This window comes from Podarcis raffonei, chromosome 6 (genome assembly GCF_027172205.1).
Source record: "Podarcis raffonei isolate rPodRaf1 chromosome 6, rPodRaf1.pri, whole genome shotgun sequence".
NCBI lineage: Eukaryota > Metazoa > Chordata > Lepidosauria > Squamata > Lacertidae > Podarcis > Podarcis raffonei.
In genome coordinates, this window is record NC_070607.1 from 43,545,229 (window position 1) to 43,565,696 (window position 20,468).

Here is a 20,468-nt window from a genome sequence, read left to right on the forward strand (position 1 = left end):
GTTGTCAGTGTAGGTTGATTCTGATGGTTTTAGTCAACGTATTCCAATTAAGATTTTAGACTTTGTCTGAACAAGAAACGGGGGGGGGGGGGGAGAGAATTAGGAAGAGAATTAGGTTGACTTAGGGAAGTGATCTAGAAGAGCAATGAAAGCTTTAGTTCAAAGTCTACCTCAGACAACTGCTGCCATGAGGACTTTCCAGCTCTCTCCTGCCAATTCTAGGTTTGAATTGATTGATTGATTGATTGATTGATTGATTGATTTCCTAGCGCTGTGCTTGAGTTGATTCAATGTAAGGGGGGGTGCCTGTACCCGGCAAAAGCAAGCTCACACCTCATGGAATTTGTATACATACATATGTAAGAGACTTTTTTATAATTACATTTTGTGAATAATTATGTTCTTATGTAGCTGCATTGTTTTATACTTTCTGGATGCCCCATGATTATATTATAAAGTAGATGTGCGGGAGGCAGTGGAAGACAGGAGTGACTGGCGTGCTCTGGTCCATGGGGTCACGAAGAGTCGGACACGACTAAACGACTAAACAGCAACAACAAAGATGTGCTCTGTGCTATAAATCAAGCACTGCTAGAAGTTGCTTCTTTTTGCTTTCCAATATATTTCTTATCAATAAAAAATTGGTGCAGTGCAAGCAAATTTTTATTCTGAAAGTGTTGCCCAGAGAAAAATGTTTGAGAACCACTGCTCTAGACACTGGATGGTACAATTCATCTCCAGGAAGAAGAATAGAACCTGAATACAGGTGAACTGGCAGCACCGTACTTTATTCCAGCTGATGTATAAAGCTGTATGTAGCTTCTGAAATGTAAAATGATTTGACACCAGTGTGGTGTGGTGGATAGAGTAGTGGATTTGGACCAGGGAGACAAGTGTTCAAATCATTGCACCCCCATGAAGTTCATTGGATAAAACTTGCTCCAGTAATAAGTTATCTTAACCTACCCTATAGGTTTCTTGTGGAGATAAAAATAGGCAAAACGCTATGTAAGCTCTCCTGTGGAGATGCAGCATACAAATATGATTAAAAAAAGAAAAGAAATGTACAACATGAGTTTGCAAAGAATGTCCTAAGGGTGTGCAGAAACTCCAGTCACATGAGTACCTGCAATTACAGTATCAGTTATGATAAAACAATTTTTTTGTTCATTAAATGTTTTATGTACTTGAGAGCTTGTCCCTGTCCTCAAACCATCACTTAAGTCAATTAACTGACTGAAGGATTCCTCTGCCCTTCTCCATGTGATGCTTTCTTTGATCATATGAGCTCCTCTAAGCCACATTCCCAGTATACTTAACTTACTCAAAAGCATGCTTCATATAGGCAGCTTTCTGGCTTTAATAATTACCTCAAAGTATCCCCAACTTTTCCAAAACAATTAGATTCAACCTTTAGTTCAAAGTCTACCTCAGGCGACTGCTGTTTTTTCTTTCCTTTCCTTAATTCCTTGGGTAATCCCTTAAGGCAGGTTTGACTGAACAATTAAAAGCTTTAGAATATGAGGCTTATGGGTCTAATTTGATTGAACAAAAGCAAGAAAATCCAGCATTAAACCTGCCAGAATATAAAGAAAAAGCCCAGGGGCAATGTTCCTTTTTTCCCTCCAGTTTGACCGAACATTCTAGCAAGTTCATATAGGGCAGGCATGTCCAAAGTCTGTTTCAGGGGCCTAATCCAGCCCGCCGGTCGGTTTAATCTGGCCCCGTGGCAGTATATGTCCTGGGGTAAAATACTAAAAAAAGGCTCAGCAACTTCAATCCCAAAAAAAGCTCAACAAATTACTTCATCAAATCTGGCCCTCTTTGAAAAAAGTTTGGGCACCCCTGATATAGGGGAAGGTATGTGAAGTAGTTATGCGATACCATCACAATGTATTCCTGATTAAAATTAATAAATAAATCTGTGGTATCTCTCCTAATGAATATGGGCTTGCCCATTGCTTAAATTTGGTTTTTGAGGCCGTGCTTTGAGTGCCACCATTTCCCAAAGTTAGGTGGGTGGAGACTGGAGATGAGGCCTTTTCTGTCGTGATGCATGATTTGTGGAATCTCTCCCCAGAACCATTGCTGCCATCTTTTAGACAGCAAGTGTAAAACTGTTTTATTCATTTCAGCATCTGCTGGATGTCTTGCTGTTGAGTGTTGATGTTGTGGGCTGCTTTGGAGGCTTAACAGTGGGGAAGTGAAATAGAAATGTTTCAAATAAAATTAATAAAATAATAATAATGTTTATGTGCAAACACAACTTCAGCTCACTTCCTACACGTATCCTGGGCTATTTGAACACACACACACACTCCAGATTAATTAATAATGAATTATTTTTAATTAATTAGCCCTGAGCAACCTTGGCCTTGTCCATTTATTCTTCCTTTTAAATCCTTGAGTTGAAGGGTATTTTTCCTTGCATCAACTATTACAAGGAAGGGTTTTCTTCTGGATATAGAACTTGCCTAGCTTAGCAACATAGCTAATTATTCACTAAATTACATTTTCTGCGATCTCACATGGGACAGATGAAGAGGCATTTATGAAGCTTCCAATTTGTGTAAATCAAAGAGTGTCAAATATGTATTGAAGCAGTAAAAAAGTAATAAGCCTTTCAACAAAAACTACATGTAGACATATGCAAAGCTACAAATACCTCTGAAACAAGAGGATATATCAGAAGATATCTGACTGAGCACTGTAATATTTGTGTTGTTACAGCTGTATTTAAGATGGCCAGTCTTTTAGCAGAAGGTAGTTCCAAGCTGCCTGAAAGACAGTATTTGTTTCTGATCCTGCTTTTGATTCAGTTGTGTAAGAGCAGGGAGGTCTCTGGATGCAAAATGAATGGGGAAGTAAATGGAATACGCAGGATGAAACGGTTAAATCTGCTATGATTAAATGGGCATAAGATGTTGGACATAACATTATGTTTGCTGACTGGGAACAGTTGTGGACCACCGATATGAAATTTATGGCATGTAATGCCTTAAGAGAGAATATTATGAAAATGATATACAGGTGGTACATGACACCAGTCAAGCTTGCAAAAATATATCATCTGCCCGATAATAAATGTTGGAAATGTAAAGAAAATGAAGGTACATTCTTTCACCTTTGGTGGACGTGCCCAAAGATTAAGACTTTCTGGGAGATGATCTATAATGAAATGAAAAAGGTATTTAAATATACCTTTCTGAAGAAACCAGAGGCCTTTCTCCTGGGCATAGTCGGCCAATTGGTGCCAAAGAAGGATAGAACTTTCTTCATGTATGCAACAACAACAGCAAGAATACTTATTGCAAAGTATTGGAAGACACAAGATTTACCCACCCTGGAAGAATGGCAGATGAAGGTAATGGACTATATGGAATTGGCGGAAATGACTGGCAGAATCCGAGACCTGGGAGAAGAGTTGGTGGAAGAAGATTGGAAGAAATTTAAAGACTATCTGCAGAAATACTGTAAAATCAATGAATGTTAAAATGATGTTGGATTGAAAATAAGTGGCATTAGCAACAAAGTTAATAAGAATATGCAAAAATGAATTGATAATGGATGAAAATATAGAGTTAAAAAATGTTAAGATATAGAGTTAAGATAAATGAAAGAGGGTAAGGATTTGCTGACTTGATTATGTAAATGGGAATACAAAAAGGGGAGGTGTGAGGAGGTCAAAGGAACAAGCAAAGGAGTTTAAAGTTATGAAAAATGGATTTGTTTTTAAATTTTTCTTATTTTTTTTGTCTTTTGTATGTTGTATTTTTATTTTTTCTTTCATGTATTTTTGTATTCATGCTTTTGTAAAACTTTAATAAATATTTCCTAAAAAAAACAACAAAATGAATGGGGAAGTAATTGTTTTTAATTGATCCTCGCTTTCAGGTTGTTACCTAATTTTGTAAAATTGTTCTTACGTTTTGCGATTGCATTATCAGAGTATTTTGTAAGTTGCCTTGACTGTTTTAGGCAGCTGATATAAAGAAAGAGGGAAGTCCAGTGCTCCACTAGGCGTTGGCACCTGTTGATGATTTGAAGTCTTAAATTGGTTTTGGTCTGGACAGGGAAGGTGAGGCCCTTGGCATGGGGTAGCCAGTGTAGTGCCCCCCCCTAGCCATATGTTCTGGACTCAGCTGTCCTCTTCCCTGGCTATTGGCCATTCTGGCTCAGTACATGACATCTGAAGAGCACTTAGATAGCTACCCTTGCCCTAGCCACTACTTTGTCATCTGGGGGCAGTGCAGTGTATATGTGGCTGAAATGTGGTTCATCAAGAAGCACATGTTGCTATGGAAATAGACATTCCTATGAGAATTACTGCATTTTCTGTGTATAAGACGCCCCCTATTTTGGGGGACTCCAAATTAAGAAAACACCCCTCAGCACTACCCGTGAATAAGACGAGCCCCAATTTTAAACCTACTATTTTGGTAAAAAAACAAAAACAAAAAAACCTAGTCTTATACATGGAAAAATATGGTATAACATGTCCAGAAGGCTTACCAGTCAGAGGTGATACCCAGCCTCCCATACTCTAATTGATTGATTTTATTTGACACAATTTATTTGGCACTTTTTTGTTGATTAACAAAAACCACAAGTAGTTTACATCAGTGTTTCCCAACCTTTTTTCGACTGTGGCACTCTTCCAACCTTGTTTCCTTCCTGTGCCCCCCCATGGGTATAGCCAAGGGGGGCAGCAAGGCAGCTGCCCCCTCAGTAAGTAAAAACCAATACAAATCAATACAAATCTGAGGTTCTGCCCCACCTAAGAAAAGCCTCCACCCCCAACAAGCCTAAATGACAATAAAGCTACCGGAGATCCATCTTTCTCACTTAGATCATTAGTCTCAAAAATAAGTTGATTTATAAGGCCTTAGTGGCATGTCCTGAAATGAATGCCTATCACTGTGTTCTAAGCTCCTGCTATAAAATGTAGAATTTCAGTGTTTAGGATTAAGTCTGGGATTTTGAATGCCTGATTATTTACTCTTATCTCCAATATGATAATTATGTGTGTTAATCTACATTAAAGCAAGGCAACTGATTGCTTTGTCCAATGGTTGCCATGTTTATTTGATGATGAACAAGCTTCAGATGATCCACAGAGTCAGTGAAAGGGGGATGGAGAGACTAGTCTGTAACCCTGCTTGACCAAATACAACAGTTTTGGCCACAAAATCCCAAGACTTACATTTGTGAGAGGGCTGTGCGGCTTCATCCAAAGGAATTAAGCTCAAGCAAATCCTTTTCTATTCTCCTGGGAATGTGAAAAAAATAATCTGTATCAAACAAAATCACATACTAGGAGCTAATATTTATCAGCCTTCACAGCTATGATCCTATTAATACTGTGCTCTGACCATAAAGTTTTGCTGTTCATGTTTGATATTTTCTCTACTTCTGTGGCTTCTCTGCAGTAATATGCAATTAAAGTCTTAAAGCCGTAGGTTAATTATATGAATCTGAAAATGTTATAATTTTTACCAGGGTGTGGTTTCCTATTAATCTGCCTTAGCATAGTCACCCACAGCTGTTTCATATACATATAAAGTTGTTAACTGAAAAATAAAAATAAATTACATGGGTTATGCCAGCACCAGCCTTCTCAACCTCCACAACAGGTTACCAGTTCAAGTACTTTTAACCCATATTGTGACCTTTTCCTACCACAAGCAATATTTGACTGAGATTTGTGGTAAGTCTTGGCCAGCCTTCAGAAATGTGTCTCTTTCATATGCCACTTTATTGAGGTTGTTGCCACAGCAAAACCACTACTGCCTCATACTAATCTATGTCCTCAGGAGAAATCAAGAATAGTGTTAAGGATTCTTAACATGGTGGTAGTGGGAAAGCAAGCCTCATTGTTCAAGATGACACATTTCCACAAAATGGGCCTTTTTTTCATGCTCCCAGATACTGTCTAGCCTGCTAATGAAGAGATCTGTAGGTTTCCCACACGTAGAATTTGCTGAATTCCCGTTTCTACGTGGTTGCAGAGTACCTGCATGGTGAGAACCTGACAAATGGTCTTGTGAAAGGAAATCCATTTTGTTATCTCCCCCTTTCCTTGAATATGCATAATGTTTCTATGCTTGAAAAGCTCAGCAGTGGCGTAAGAGGAAGCCAAGCAGTGGGGCGCCAGTTAGGCTCTACAATTTCTGTAAAAGAATTTGTAGCGTTGGGGTGTAAAGAAAACAAGAAGAATGAATGGGCCATTTGCTGTGGCTAGTCAATGGAACCGTCTTGTCGTCTTCGCTCTTGTCTCTGTATAAATAAAGCATTGTTGTCCATCCTTGGCATTTGTGCTTCATTGTGATAAATTGGTCTTGATGTGTCTGACATTTTTTTAACCAAGTCTTTTTCATTGGCTGTTTTGGAAAAGTCCAGCTTCCTTATACTTTGCGTCAACACAAACCTCAAGAGCCTTGATAGCAGTCACTATCAAGTACAAGTTAACCTTCTCTTTCTCTGCAAGATTAGGGAAGACCAGAGTAAAAGAGTGTGAGAAAAATGTGGGTAGACAAATTTGCAAAAGCCTAAAATAAATGAAAGCAAGCAAGCAGAGGAGATCTACATCTTCAACTCTACCCTTCTTTCATGACCTGTTGGCTAGTATTCTTATAGCATTTTTATTTGAAATGAAGCAATCCAAAATAGCATTGACTTTTCCTCAACACTTTTGATTTAATTTGTCATTTCTTTGCCCAAGTTCCTTTCCTTACCTTTGCATTTCATAGTGAAAAGCTGAGATTGAAATGATTCAGGCTTAGCTGCCAGTTGTGTTTGAACTCCCTATAGTTGATGTACACTGACAACTGATGGCTTTCTGCTTTGAGGGTTAACTGCTCAGATTTACTTTTCAAAATGCATCTAATTACTTGTATCATTGTGGTGATTAACCCGGTGTCCTTTTCATAAACAGATGCTGCCCGTCCTACCATTCTCATATCCATTATTCTTCCAAAGGTGTTTCTTGCCGTGGGCTCTGAGATCAAATTGATACTGAGATTCCTACATAACCTTCCTGCCACTTTGCTGCATTTCACCATAATTTTTATATTTTTATTGCTTGATTTTGTTCCCCAAAAGCACAAGTTTAAGACAACTCTGAGCTATTTTACCTTCAGGCTTTTTCTGATGGCGAGAGAAATCACATAAACAGAAATGGCCAATTCCTCAGAGACTTGCTCTCAAATAAATTTCAGCTGAACAACTCTATTATGTTCTGTTTCTTTCCCAAAACTGCGGTCTCTTAGGTTCTTCTGTTTTGGGAGAGTTGCAAGTAAGCATGTAAGTATATAGAAATTAAATTGCTTACATGTCAGGCCAGGAAAAAAACTTCCATAGCTGGAGGGTTTCCAGATATTGTTCTTCCATTCAGGGCACAGTGGGAGCAAAGTTAGAATACCATCACTCTGGTACTCCAAAAGTGTAAACGTTGGAAAAGCTAGCTGTTCAGACAGTCATTTAATCTACTGGTTTACTAACCACATATGTTTCCAGCTATTTAGAAACTCCCAACTGATGTGATCCAGACAAATGCATGGCTACCTCTGTGCACTCTGTAACTCCTTTTGCATTGGACACTGAGCTAATGCACAACATTTGGGGAGCTTTCAGAACTTCATTTTGTTTGTGATGAGGGACAGGTGGATGCCTTCTACATTCCAGGCCTGTGGCTGTTACGATGTTCATATAAATGCCCTCCAGATGTATTGGAAGCTATAATCTAAAATATCTGGAGGACACCAGGTTGGCAGAGGCTGGTCTAAAATGAAATTAGTCTTCAAAACAGTTTCACTAAGTTAGGTAATGACAGCATCCACTCTATAATTATTCAGGGTTGTTGTTTTTTCAACTTCAGTAACGTGCTACATTTTTATTGACAGCTCCTGGTGGCCTTTCATTTTCCTGTTAGAATGATGAGCTACCTAGAAAAAAAAAACCAGGCGGTGAAGCTGCAGCTGCTTTGATTGCCTTCAGATTGGAAACCCACTAAGAAAATGTCAATGAGGGCAGTTTCATTCACCGAGCACTTTTATGGCTTCCATGTAGGGATGGGAGTGCGGTGGCAGGGAAGCATCACCTTTTGGACACTATTAAATGCTTGATTAATCCCTTAATTTCCAGTTCCTTTTCAATTTCAGTGGTGCCCACCAAACACTTCTTTCCTCTTATTATTAGGTCAGTGGTGCATTTGTGGGAAGCAGAGAAATTCAAACTTACGAATATGTATCTTAGTGTTGCAAAGGCAGATCTGCCTGTCAAACGTCCGTGATCAAAATTAACTTGTGTTCCAAAACAGTTCCATGTTAAATATCATCATATGAAACCACAATAAGGGGAAGGGAATCTGGACTTGTATACTGGGTAAGAGACAGTGCCTCCAAAGGCAGCAGCCTGATCTTCTGCAATGGTACCCACAAGAGCAAGAAGAGTAGTAAGGACTGCTTTTCACCACCCTTTCTCCTTATCCTGGAATAGGTAGCTAGTATTTGCATTCCTAAATACAGTATCTCAAAGAAGTACTTAAAAAAAAAAGATTTAATCCTATTCTTTGGGTGTGTTCATCTATGGTATTGTAGTCAAGGACATTGCAATGGGTTCAAAGTGTTGCAAAAGAGATTTCAGACTGAAACCGATTCTTGTTTTTGTAATGAACTAGGCAGCTTCCCCCTCCGCCTTGTTGTTTAAATCTATTCAGAATTAAATTCCTAAATTCTTTCTCCAGACACTCATGGTACACTGGGTTTAGCTTCAGTATAGTGATTTTGGGTACACTGTCTACTAATTTACACCTGTTTATATTCCTTTATAATATCCTGAGGTTATGAGATTATTCAGCCTGCTATACTTGGAGGAGATCTATTCTTTTTAACTCTGTTACTGTGCTTCAGGTAGTGAAAATATATCAAACCAATAAACAGGAAAATACATGCCAGCTAAATTATTTGCATAGTATTTTGATCAAGTTTAGAAAGCATTCTAGAAAGCAAAGCAGCAATGAGAGTGTCTTGTACAAAGCTTTCAGATATACGGTAATTGTACAAAGCTTTCAGTGAATCATTCCTTCCGCCCACAAAGGACATCCACCTGTCTTTCTACTGTGTCTGCTGCCTGATGGAAATATGGGGCACTCTGAGGTAAAGTTATATATAGTTTTTTTTATTCATTAATTATGTTATTTTTGTACTTCTTTTTTTAGCCAAACAAGTATGCTTAGCTGAAAAAATCAGCTGTGGAGACTCCAGCAACAAATGCATCCCATCTTCATGGAGGTGTGATGGAGAAAAAGACTGTGAAAGTGGAATTGATGAGGCCGGGTGCACTAATGGTGAGTCCTGGGCCTTTCATACTGATGCTGTTATTTGACCTCAATGAACTCAAACTCCAAATTATCTGACGCCAGTTTTTGTATCCCTTCCCTCCTGTATTTCCTATCTACCCCAGCCTTTCTGATTAAATGTGTTTGTACTACATCTTAAGCCACAAAAATCAATATTTGTTTTTCCATATGCTGTAGGTTTTAGGAAGGGCGTTGAAGACAATCTTACCAACATTAGATTGTAGGGACACACATGCCACCCAGCCTATGCAAGCTCCACAGACCCCCCCCCCCCAGAGCATAGATGAGTTGGGAACTAGTGTGGGCTGCAGGTCCACTGCCTCTACCCATGAGTAGGAGTAGTGGTGGAGAAACATTGAATTGGCACTTTATTCCTTTAAGAGGATTCCATTCTATATTCAAACTTCAAACTCTGGAAAGAATATTCTAGGCAGGGTCAGAATCTACAGCACATAATAATAGTCCTTCAGGGAGAAAATGCCACTCCGTAAAGCACACTGCAAAGTTAAAATGAGAAAATAATTTGTGGGATTCCCCAGAAGGCTGGATATGTTTTCTGTTTCCCAAACACTGCAGTAAGATTTTCTCAAGCTGTTGAAGTCGCAGGTAATTCATTTTCAGCTATTAATTTTTTGCTGCAAGTTCCACCTACATATTAGCTAGTACTTGGGAATGTGGACTGAGAGACTGATCTTGCTCCAGTACTCTTCAGCCATTAGCCACTGAATAGGTGACTGTTGTGTTTTTAGTAACCCACAAAGATCGAAAGGCAATATCTATTGTAAATGGTTTCAAGCAAGCAGATAGTGCTACTGTCTTTATCCTCCCAATAGCTCTATGTACAGTATTGTAAAACCTCTATGGGTGAGTAAAGAATCATACATAAAGGAACAAAGCAGTGTCTCTTGTAGGGACAGGGGGACAAATTCAATTTAGTTCATGCTTAAAGGCAAATCTACCAAATTTGTACATTCCATAGCAATGCACAAACCAAAACAAGCTATCCTTCAGAGTTCACACTTTAGCTAGCAATTCTCCAGACAAGTAATATGTACAAAAACATATATAGTAGTGAAAATAATATACAAAAATAAGAACACAAGAAGAGCCTTGTGGATTGGGCTAGTGGCCCATCTAGTCCAGCACCCTGTTCTCACAGTGGCCAACCAGATCCTTATGGGAAACCACAAGCAGGATTCAGGCACAAGAGCACACTCACCTGCTGTGAGAGCCAGTGTGGTGTAGTGGTTAAGAGCAGTAGTCTCGTAATCTGAGGAACCAGGTTCGCGTCTCCGCTCCTCCTCATGCAGTTGCTGGGTGACCTTGGGCCAGTCACACTTCTTTGAAGTCTCTCAGCCCCACTCACCTCACAGAGTGTTTGTTGTGGGGGAGGAAGGGAAAGGAGAATGTTAGCCGCTTTGAGACTCCTTAAAGGGAGTGAAAGGCGGGATATCAAATCCAAACTCTTCCAAAACTCTTCTGTGGTTTCCAGCAGCTGCTTTTCAGAAGCATTGGGGTCTCCATTCTTGGAGGCAGAGCATAGCCATCAACAGCCCTTTTTATGCTCTATATTGGGGAAAATTGCTTTGCAAAAATGTGTACATTGTGAGGAAATGCAGGCAAAAATGTATACATTAGCAGAAAAGTTAACTAAAATGGTAATGAATTTTCATGATATATATAGTGCTTGCGTGCATTCGTGCGCACGCATGCAAACTGATGTGGAAATGTGTGAGGACAAGAAATAGGAGAAACCAAAATCCTGAAATCGACTGATTCCCCCATCCCTAGTCTCCCTCCATTTGTGTGAATAGCTGCACAGCCATACAAGAGGCTGGTTTTATTCGTACAGCTAGGGGCTTGTTTTACACACTGCATGGCAGACTAAGCATGGCAGAACCAGAGAATGGAAAGGTTGCTTTTGTGGCCTAGGTGTCCCACATCTCTTCTCCGCCTTGGGTTGTGGGCAGTTCTCTTTTCTTGGAAAGGAGCACATTTGTCAAATCAAGCCATTCTTCTCCGGATGAAGATGACCCCCTCTCTGCTGTTCACAAGCCTTCTGAGTTTTAAAGGATTGATTTCAATCCTTTCTGTTATCCAAATCTGATAAAATCCCTCTAAGCTTATCTACTGATACTCTGTAAGCATCCCTGTTTCTTCTCTGCTTAGAATCTTTGTCATCTTCTTTCTCATCTTTGCTGTTTGCTTGTCCTCAACATGGATGGGGGGTGAGGACAGGGGGAAAGAGGAGGTTTTACTTATCTCTTCATTCTTCCTGAGCTTACTTTGGGGGAGGGGGAGGAGGGGGGGACTTTCTTTCCTTTTTGCCTTGCTTGCTTACTTGCTTGGAGTTAAATTTGAAGCTATCAAGCTCATCCTCTGAAATGTGACGTCTCCTTGTCACATTAGAGGCTGTGCCTTTCACAGAAAGTATCTGAATTTCAAAGTAACATCACATTTCATATATCTATTTGAAAGGGAGTTCATCATTGTTGGAGATAATTTTCACATCTCGCTGTGCAAAACACACAGACACAAAACCCTTAAAAACCAGAGGAAGCGTCCAGGAAGAAAACTCAGTGGCTGTTTCTAAAATCCAAACAAACAACATATCTGCATGGAAAATAGCATGACTGGCTTTTCTGAGGGCTTTGCTAAGTTTCTACCTGAGACTTGTGCAAAACCTATGCCACACTGAATTTTAGTTGGAAGGTGTTGCCCTGTGATGAAGCAGAGCTCAGATGGCAACAAATCCGTTTGATAATGGCTGGAAAATACAGGGACTTTTCATATGGTGAGGTTTACGGGTGAGGGATTGTATAGCCATATCAGACTTCATGTCAATAAATGCTCTGGTGTGGGAGAAAACTTGTGTTTCACATTCAAACTTTTAAGTCAGAAAGTTGTGAATGAAGCAAATGCAGCAGCCATAAATGTTCTTGTGGAAGGTGGGAGGACAGAATTTCTTTGCAATAATAGCGCTCCCACAGGAAGCAGTGATGGCCATTAGCTTGGATACTCTAAAAGAGGATTGGACAAATGCATGGAGGATAAGGCTATCATTGGCTGCTAGCCAAGATGGCAGAGCTCTGCCTCTGTGGTTTGAGGTGGTAATGCTTATGGATAAAAAGAGCCTGCTTGATCAGGGCAATGGCTCATCTAGTCTAGCATCCTGTTCTCACAGTGGCCAAGCAGATGCGTGTAGGAAGCCTATAAGTAGCACTTGAGTACAACAGCGCTGTCCCCACTTGGGATTCTGAGTAGCTGGTATTAAGGAGCATATAGCCTCCAACAGTGGAGGCGAATCATAGGTTTCTGGTGGCTGTAGGGGGAAGGGATCAGTTCCCTAAGAGTGAAAGGAGATACAGGGGCTTATTGCAAGTAAAACAAAGCCTCTGACAAGGCTCTAGAGCAGGCATAGGCAAACTCGGCCCTCCAGATGTTTTGGGACTACAACTCCCATCATCCCTGACCACTGGTCCTGTTAGCTAGGGATGATGGGAGTTGTAGTCCCAAAAATATCTGGAGGGCCGAGTTTGCCTATGCCTGCCCTAGAGACAGTGTGCTTGATGATCCTCAACTTCCTCCTGGGAAACTGCCAGTGCATAAGCACCTTAATTCTCCCGAGCATTGATTTGTTGGCTTAGTTATGCTATAAATTTAAAGAAACTGTTTCTTTATCCGTCTTCGTAAGGATCTCTGCATTTTCTAGTTTCAATGATTTTATCCCAGAGAATGTGAAGGTAATCAGTGTCCCTTGCCCCTACCAGGTAGGAAATTCTGAGCTAAATAAGCTGTTATAAACTGCTGTATTTGATTTGGGAATTCCAATAATACAAAGCAAAACTTCCTTTTTAAGGAGTGGTTCTGCCGGCTTGTAAGATAATCTCCCAAAGAGATGGCAAAAGGCCTCCAATTGAGTTGTTGTAAAAGCAGCAGTGGGAGAGTAATCATCAAGCACAGTGGGATTTGTGCTACAAAAGCTGCAGTCTATTCCCTCCCTCCCCGCCAGTACCCACTCATGCCATAGTTAATTATAGACCCCTAAATGCTCCTTGCATAGAGACCTAAGTGCCAACCTAAGCAGGAAGAACTTCATCCCACAGTGAGCAGAGAGAGCAAAATCTTTCTGAAAGACTCAGGCGGCATCTTAAAACTATGTGTTCAGCTTCATTTTATGTCTTATGGCAAGTTTGTTCATGTGTAGGAAATTCACCTGCCCTGCTGCCACATCAGCATCCTTGAGTTGGAGCTTTCCTTACCTGGCATGCAGGGAGAAAGATGTAAATATGCAGATGCTGCATTGTAACAGCCCCTTTGTCTGATTCTGTGCTGATTCTTTCTTTCTTTCCTTCTTATTTGTTTATTTCATTTACTATTTGCATATATAGCCTGCCCCATTCACCAACTGGTCCTAGGACATCTTACAAAAATACTGCACTTAAAATACGTAAAATTCACATTTAAATCATGAAATAGAACCGCATAACAAATGTGGCAAAACAGTAGCACAGACTAGCAGTGCACAGCAATGCCAGTGAAGGGAAGATATCCGCTTTGGCAAAGTTCTGGGTAAAGAGGTGCATCTTGGCCAATTGTCCAACTGCTTACAATAAAGGCACAAGATGCATCTCAGAGGGAAGACATTCCAACACCTGGGGGCCACCATACATGTTTTGCCCACAAAGCTTTCCCTGCTGATCTTAACTCCCTTGGCAGGTTGATGCCTGGTCATTTTGATTTTTGGCATGGTAAAGACCCCCATCGGTACTTCTTCCCTGATTAAAAAATACCTCCTGCACTTGGTATGTGAACCCACTCTACTGTGTGCCATAATCTTCCCTGAACACTCACAACAGAACATTTTGTAGCCTCATTCCCCTACCAGAGTTTGGTGTAGTTCCTTGTAAGTTTGAGTTCAATGGCTTACATGTTGCAAGAGTCCCTTCGGCAATGTCTTACCATACAGGCAACTAAGATTGGAACTACACAGTGGCAAGTGTATATTTCCAAACCTGCATCTGTCAGAGCAAGAACATTTGTAGGGGAGAAGTGATAGGCAGGAAGAAGGAATGCTTAAGCTTTTCTGCTGCCAGAAGCTATTGAAACAGTGTGCAATAAGATAAAATACAAAACATCAAGCTCTTACAAACAAGAAAACAATTTCTACAGTTGAATTTCCATAAAATGACTTCTTAAACAAAAACACCTTCAGTGGCCTAAACATCTTGTTTGCCTAATTCCATCTGGTAACTGATTCCAAAGGGCTACAGCCGGTTTCTTGTACAAACTAAGGACATCTCTGGGGAGTTTAGGTACTCTCAGTGCCATCCAAGGAGTGCTGTTGCTGCGCATGGCTATACATACAGTCATTTGACAAGTAGTAACTTACAGAGTAATCTACTACCACCGCTCCTTACACCAGGCTGGAAGTGTAGGGGGTTAGATTAGGTACAAGTGTTCCTCCGCCCAGCTCTCTCAGCTCAGCTAATCAGCAGGAGGCCTGCTGGCTTGGACCAGTGGAGACATGGAGTTCACAGGGGCCGGGGGGCTTAGCTGACAAACTCCATGTGGTAGCATTGGGCCTGGTTGTCCTTCTCCCTACCTCCCACTGCCATGAGTGGCTCTGACACTCTGCAAAGCCCCTCCTTCATGTGATGGGAGATACAATTGTGCCCTTACTTGAAAGGTATCATCCTGCCGAGTAATATGGAAGGTGTTTGCCATCTTTCTACAGCTGATGAGAAATTTGTGGAAGCAGAAATTTGTAAAGCTGTCCTTTTCATTTGGCAAGATGATACAGAGGACTGGCTTACCAGGTGGCTACAGCACACTGTGACAAATCTGTAGTTGCCCATAAAGAAAAAGAAGAAGGAGGCTAGTTTCTTCTCATATTAAAGTGAGATATTCACTGCCTGTCTCCCTGGCCTGGAGGACTGATTTTAAGTACTCCCCGAACCATCTACTCTTTAGTTTTAACCAATGTGTACCCATTAACAGGACACATCTTGTTTAATTCTACTCCAGAGACAAAGCCACCTACAGTTCAGTGGTCTCCTAGATTAAATTATCAATACTATTAATGGCTACAACTCTCTCTATTGATCTATTGAGTTGGGCATCCGAAGGGGTGTTTTTATCAAGGAAGGGAATCATTGAAGAGTAGCAGAAGCTTTAGATTGGTTTTACTGACAGCATCACTTACTAAAACTAGGAAAAGATTAAGCAGGTTCAGTGTCCCCTTCAGCTATTTCAGCATGAACTAGAGAAATATTGCACACTGTTTTTAGCATGTACTTGTTAGGGACTGGCTGGATGAGGAGGAGTGGTGGCAGGCACCAGGCAGGGAACTCCCTAGGGATGCATCAAAGGAGGAAAGATCAGAGCCCAGGAGTGGTGGTGGGACACTGAGGACAGGTCATAGGGGGAAGGAGGGGAGGAGTGGTTGGATTCTGAAAAGGCAACAGACTTTAGTGAGCAAGAAGAGCCAAGGGCAGAAAGCAGTTCTGACTCAGCTGATGAAATATCTCAGGAGCTTGCTGCTCCTCCTGTACTAAGCTCCCCTTCCCACTTCTCTCCAAGGTCACAGAGGGCTATACAGTATGTGTAGCAAAACAAAGGGCACAGATCCACACACACTACACATAGTTTGAGGTTGCTTGGCAAAACATCCAGCTTGGGGGGGCGGGACTTAGAGGGAAGTAGAAGATCAAAACCTTCAGTCCTGGCAACTGTTTCATAGGGGCCAGTCCTGTTTGTAGGCACGGCTGTCTGGTGGCATGCTGTTTTCTTGAATAAAAGAGCTAACTTTTCTGCTTGTCTCTGCATCTCACAGTACAGCTTTATAGCATGCTCAAAGGGGTCTCTTAAAATGCCATGAGTGACTTCTCTGGAGTTGCCCTGCCATAGCACTACTGCCCACTTTCCTAACTTCAAAGCACATTGGATCTTTCAAAGCATACTTGTTTTGTCTCTAAGAAGCAGAAAAATCCTTTCATAGGATTTTTTTGTTCTTCTGGTAGTAGGATTTTTATTATTTTATCACAACATGGGTACATCCTCTGTGACAGATTTATGGATGAGTGGAGGTGTATCTTCTTCCACAATTTAGCCCACAGGATAGCTCAGTCAGTAGAGCATGAGACTCTTAATTGCAGGGTCATGGGTGTGGGGCAAAAAGATTCCTGCACTGCAGGAAGTTGGACTAGATGATCCTTACGGTCCCTTCCAACTCTACAATTCTAGGATTCTAGGATTTATTTTATTTTTTACTACAATCTCTATAATGCACTGCTGTATTAGTATACAAAGTGGTTTATAAGTCTTAATCTAAGGGCCGCAACACACAAGATGAAAATTTCCCACATAGTAGTCAATTCAATTTTTCTAAGCAGCCTGACTCTCCTGTGTAGATTTGTCATTTTGGATAAATGCACATGCATCTGTTTCTCCACAAGTATACACTGTGGTAAAATGCCTTGGCAAAATACACACACACACACACACACACACACACACACACTGAACGAACTATATGTAAGATCTATGGCTTTCCTGCCTACCTAAAAGTGACTTCCACATACCAAATTTTGTATGGTGAAGCAGCCATCATTTACCTTCCCAATAAACCTGTTTCCTATTTTGAATAACTGGGATGAAAGAACAGTAACTTGCTCCAAGCCTTCCTGGAGGTCCAAGGTCCTACTTTTCTGCTTCTGCACCTCCCTCAACACAGTCCCTCCATTTCACATTAAAGAGAGTCATGCGGAGGACTTCTCTGTGCAAGAGAAACAAGAGCACCTGTGTCCCTGTTCTTTGGCAAGCAAGGTTGCTCTCATAATGTGCAAAGAAAAATTATTTGCCCAATTTAAGCGTCAGGCTGAATGCTCCATGAATGCACTGCTTTGCATTTAACTATGACAAACAGCTAATATGTTCATGCCAAAAGCACCCTCGTTTCTGTTTGTGAGTGTGTGATTACAGGCAACCACAGAGACAATTTTATTTTATTTTTTGCCTCTTTGTTGTGAACCTGCAGGATAAATCTGAATATGAGATGAGGTAGTAACTAAAGAACAATTTCTCCTGCTTTCTAAGGAGCTCTAATACCTTAAGCAGTGATAAAGTAGCAGCTGGCACACTATGTTTTAATTTCTGAATAGCCAGGGCATAATGCACAGCATTAATCCTTCCAGCTGTCCAGTAGTTAAACAGCATGTAAAATCAATGGTGTAGTATTCTTTCCTGCCTTATCTTATTTATCAAAGACTTACACTTGATAAACCTGCAACTATTATTGTTTCCATCTCTGTGTTCCTTTTAGATTCTTCTGTGACTGACAAAATAATGAAATGGGGGAATTTGGAAGAAACATTTTGCTCTAATGGCTTGGAAGAGAGCCAAGGGGCTATTCCAGTCTCCACTAGGCATAAGTTCAGATAATGAGATATGTATTGCTATAATGTTTAGCATCAGACTTCATATTTAGTTGGAAGTACTAACTGAAGAGCCCATTACCTTGTATTTTACTTGAAAACTATTTTTGAAGATAATTTCTTCATAATGTCTCCTGTTTTCCTTCCACTCCTTCCCACGGGCCTTTTTCTCCACCTGTCCCAACCTTTTATGGGTAAAATTTGATGTGCCAAACTCCAGCTTTCTCCTGATTCTTTTCCTCTTTGCTTCAGTGGAGTTAATGACAAAATGTGCTAAATACTGGGGATATTTAGGCCTTGAAATGCAGCAGTCTTCATCTCTGCCCTAGTGGAGAATTCCCATCAAGAGAATTAAATTAGCGGAAGTAGAAGTTTTATGGGGCGATGACCCCACTTACTTGTACTAGGAGCAGTGCCTTATACATCATTATTCAGTAGAGCTGCACTGCTGGGAGTCTGTGTCTCAGTCATTGTAGCTGCAAGGTTCTCTTACTGAATGAAGCAAGCTTTTCTTATTCCTTTTGATCAGCTTAGATTATTCTTATTCTGCTCATTGACTCAGAAGTTGACCGTGAGCGTAGAAGTTGGGAGGGAGTTTCTGCTCTGCTTCTGATAGATGGGTTTCCAGGGCTTCCTCATCTCCAGGGCCTGTATCTGCTTGAGAATTTGAAATCCAAAATGTGTATCATTTGGATATGGGAGGATAGCATTTTTCAAAGGTTGTGCACCTATATATTCCTTATAAAAATGTGTCATTACTTTGTTTATATAATGCAAAACTGGCCTGTTTTTCATTAATTCATTGAATTCTTTTTAAAAAGATCATAATAATACAACTTTTAAAAATTTACACTCAAACCTTCAATAACTCCTCTTTTTAAGGCAGTTTTACAATTCAGTCAAAGCACTTGGGACGCGGGTGGCACTGTGGGTTAAACCACAGAGCCTAGGACTTGCCGATCAGAAGGTCAGCGGTTCGAATCCCCGCGACGGGGTGAGCTCCCGTTGCTCGGTCCCTGCTCCTGCCAACCTAGCAGCTTGAAAGCACGTCAAAGTGCAAGTAGATAAATAGGTACCACTCCAGTGGGAAGGTAAACGGCGTTTCCGTGCGCTGCTCTGGTTCACCAGAAGTGGCTTAGTCATGCTGGCCACATGACCCGGAAGCTCCCTCAGCCAATAAAGTGAGATGAGCGCCACAACCCTAGAGTTAGCCACGACTGGACCTAATGGTCAGGGGTCCCTTTTCCCCTTTACCTTACAATGCCACACTGGCTGCTACAGTAGCTTTGTTAATAGTAGTCTGTCTAATTTGAAAAAGTCCTTCTTGCATTCAGATAGGTTGGCCAGAGCATGAAATGAAAGCTCCTTCCTTGGCCCTAACTCCTTTAGCTCATGTCCTGCTTTCCAGCTCCACTTCTGGATAACTCCAGTACTTTGGAACAAGTAGCACAAAATAGCTAACAGAAGATTATGTGGAAGTGAAGCGTTCTTTACTGATTCCAGTGGAGCCATTCTGAGATACCAGACTAGCCTTCATCAGCCATTGATTTGATCCAGTTCATTTTCAAAATGAGTAATGGTTCTTTTGCATCCACAGTGTTTCCAGGGAAATTGTTCCAAAATTTTACTCTATGCATTTCAGGAATATGTTTTCCTGCCACAGTTCATATCACTGGACCATGTTTTATTATGTGACAAATAATATTAGCTGTTTCAACATGCCATGCCATGTACCAAATATCTGGGGAAGCTGTTGCGAAATTGCTAGTTTAGCTGACAAGTCTCATCCAGACTGGAGAATAAATGGGCACATACCAAAGCAATTCAGTACAAACTGAACATAACACTCTGGGAATGCTAATTGTTTGTAATGCTGCACTTGTTGTATTGAGGGGTAAAGTGCATTAAATAACCTGATGGACCATTTTGTGATTGGCAGATTGAAAAGAACTTGCCTGAAAAGCACCATTGCCTCGGAAACTATTTTGGGAAAAGTTGTTTTCACAACAATACATTACCTGTGATATTTGTGAGGAAAATTGTTACCTTTATTACATAGCCCAAAAGTGCTGTGGCATGTATATAAATGGGTTGATTGATTTACCAGTTAATTGGTTAAATTGGTTACAGTTAGTCAACTAAAAACAAAAGTAGGACATTTATAGTGGTTTATAAACTTTTAAACTTGATATGAACTCTCTAAACATTTCTCACGCTTAAAAAACCCAACAGTTTATTACCACAACCCATAGAGATGTAGTCATCTCAGGTAGTAGACTGGGATGCTATTGAAGGAGAGTTTCCCCTCCCTGCTCTTAAGTGCTACAGTCTCTCAGAGGTCATCTTTCAGGGGTGACTTGCCAGTAGTGGAGTCAAAAGTGAGCAGAATCCCACCCTCACTCTGACACCCCCTTTCCCCTCTCTTTTTGACTCCCTTTTATCTCTCTCTCTCCCCTCCTTCCTTTCCTCCCAGTGGTTTGCAAGGAGAGAAACAGATCTCTCTTGCTAGCAGTCTGAGCTGATCCCTTGCAAAGGGCTTTTGAAATTAAGTCACATGTGGCAGTAGGACCATAGTTTGCCCATCCCTACATTAAAGTATGGTAATTTTGTCAAATTAGGAGTGGCACTCTTTGGACTTTCAGTCTCAAGTAGCAATATACCTAACATCTCTTCTG

General features: G+C 40.8%; 1 protein-coding gene across 2 annotated transcripts in view; it reads left to right on the forward strand.

Annotated features, from left to right (window-relative positions):
- LRP8 (LDL receptor related protein 8) overlaps nucleotides 1–20,468 on the forward strand; it is a 194,209-nt gene that overhangs the window by 135,837 nt on the left and 37,904 nt on the right. For both annotated transcript variants that reach the window (XM_053392404.1, XM_053392406.1), the window contains exon 4: nucleotides 9,218–9,346. In XM_053392404.1, the coding sequence (XP_053248379.1) occupies nucleotides 9,218–9,346 (129 nt within the window). The remainder of the gene's footprint in view (nucleotides 1–9,217; nucleotides 9,347–20,468) is intronic.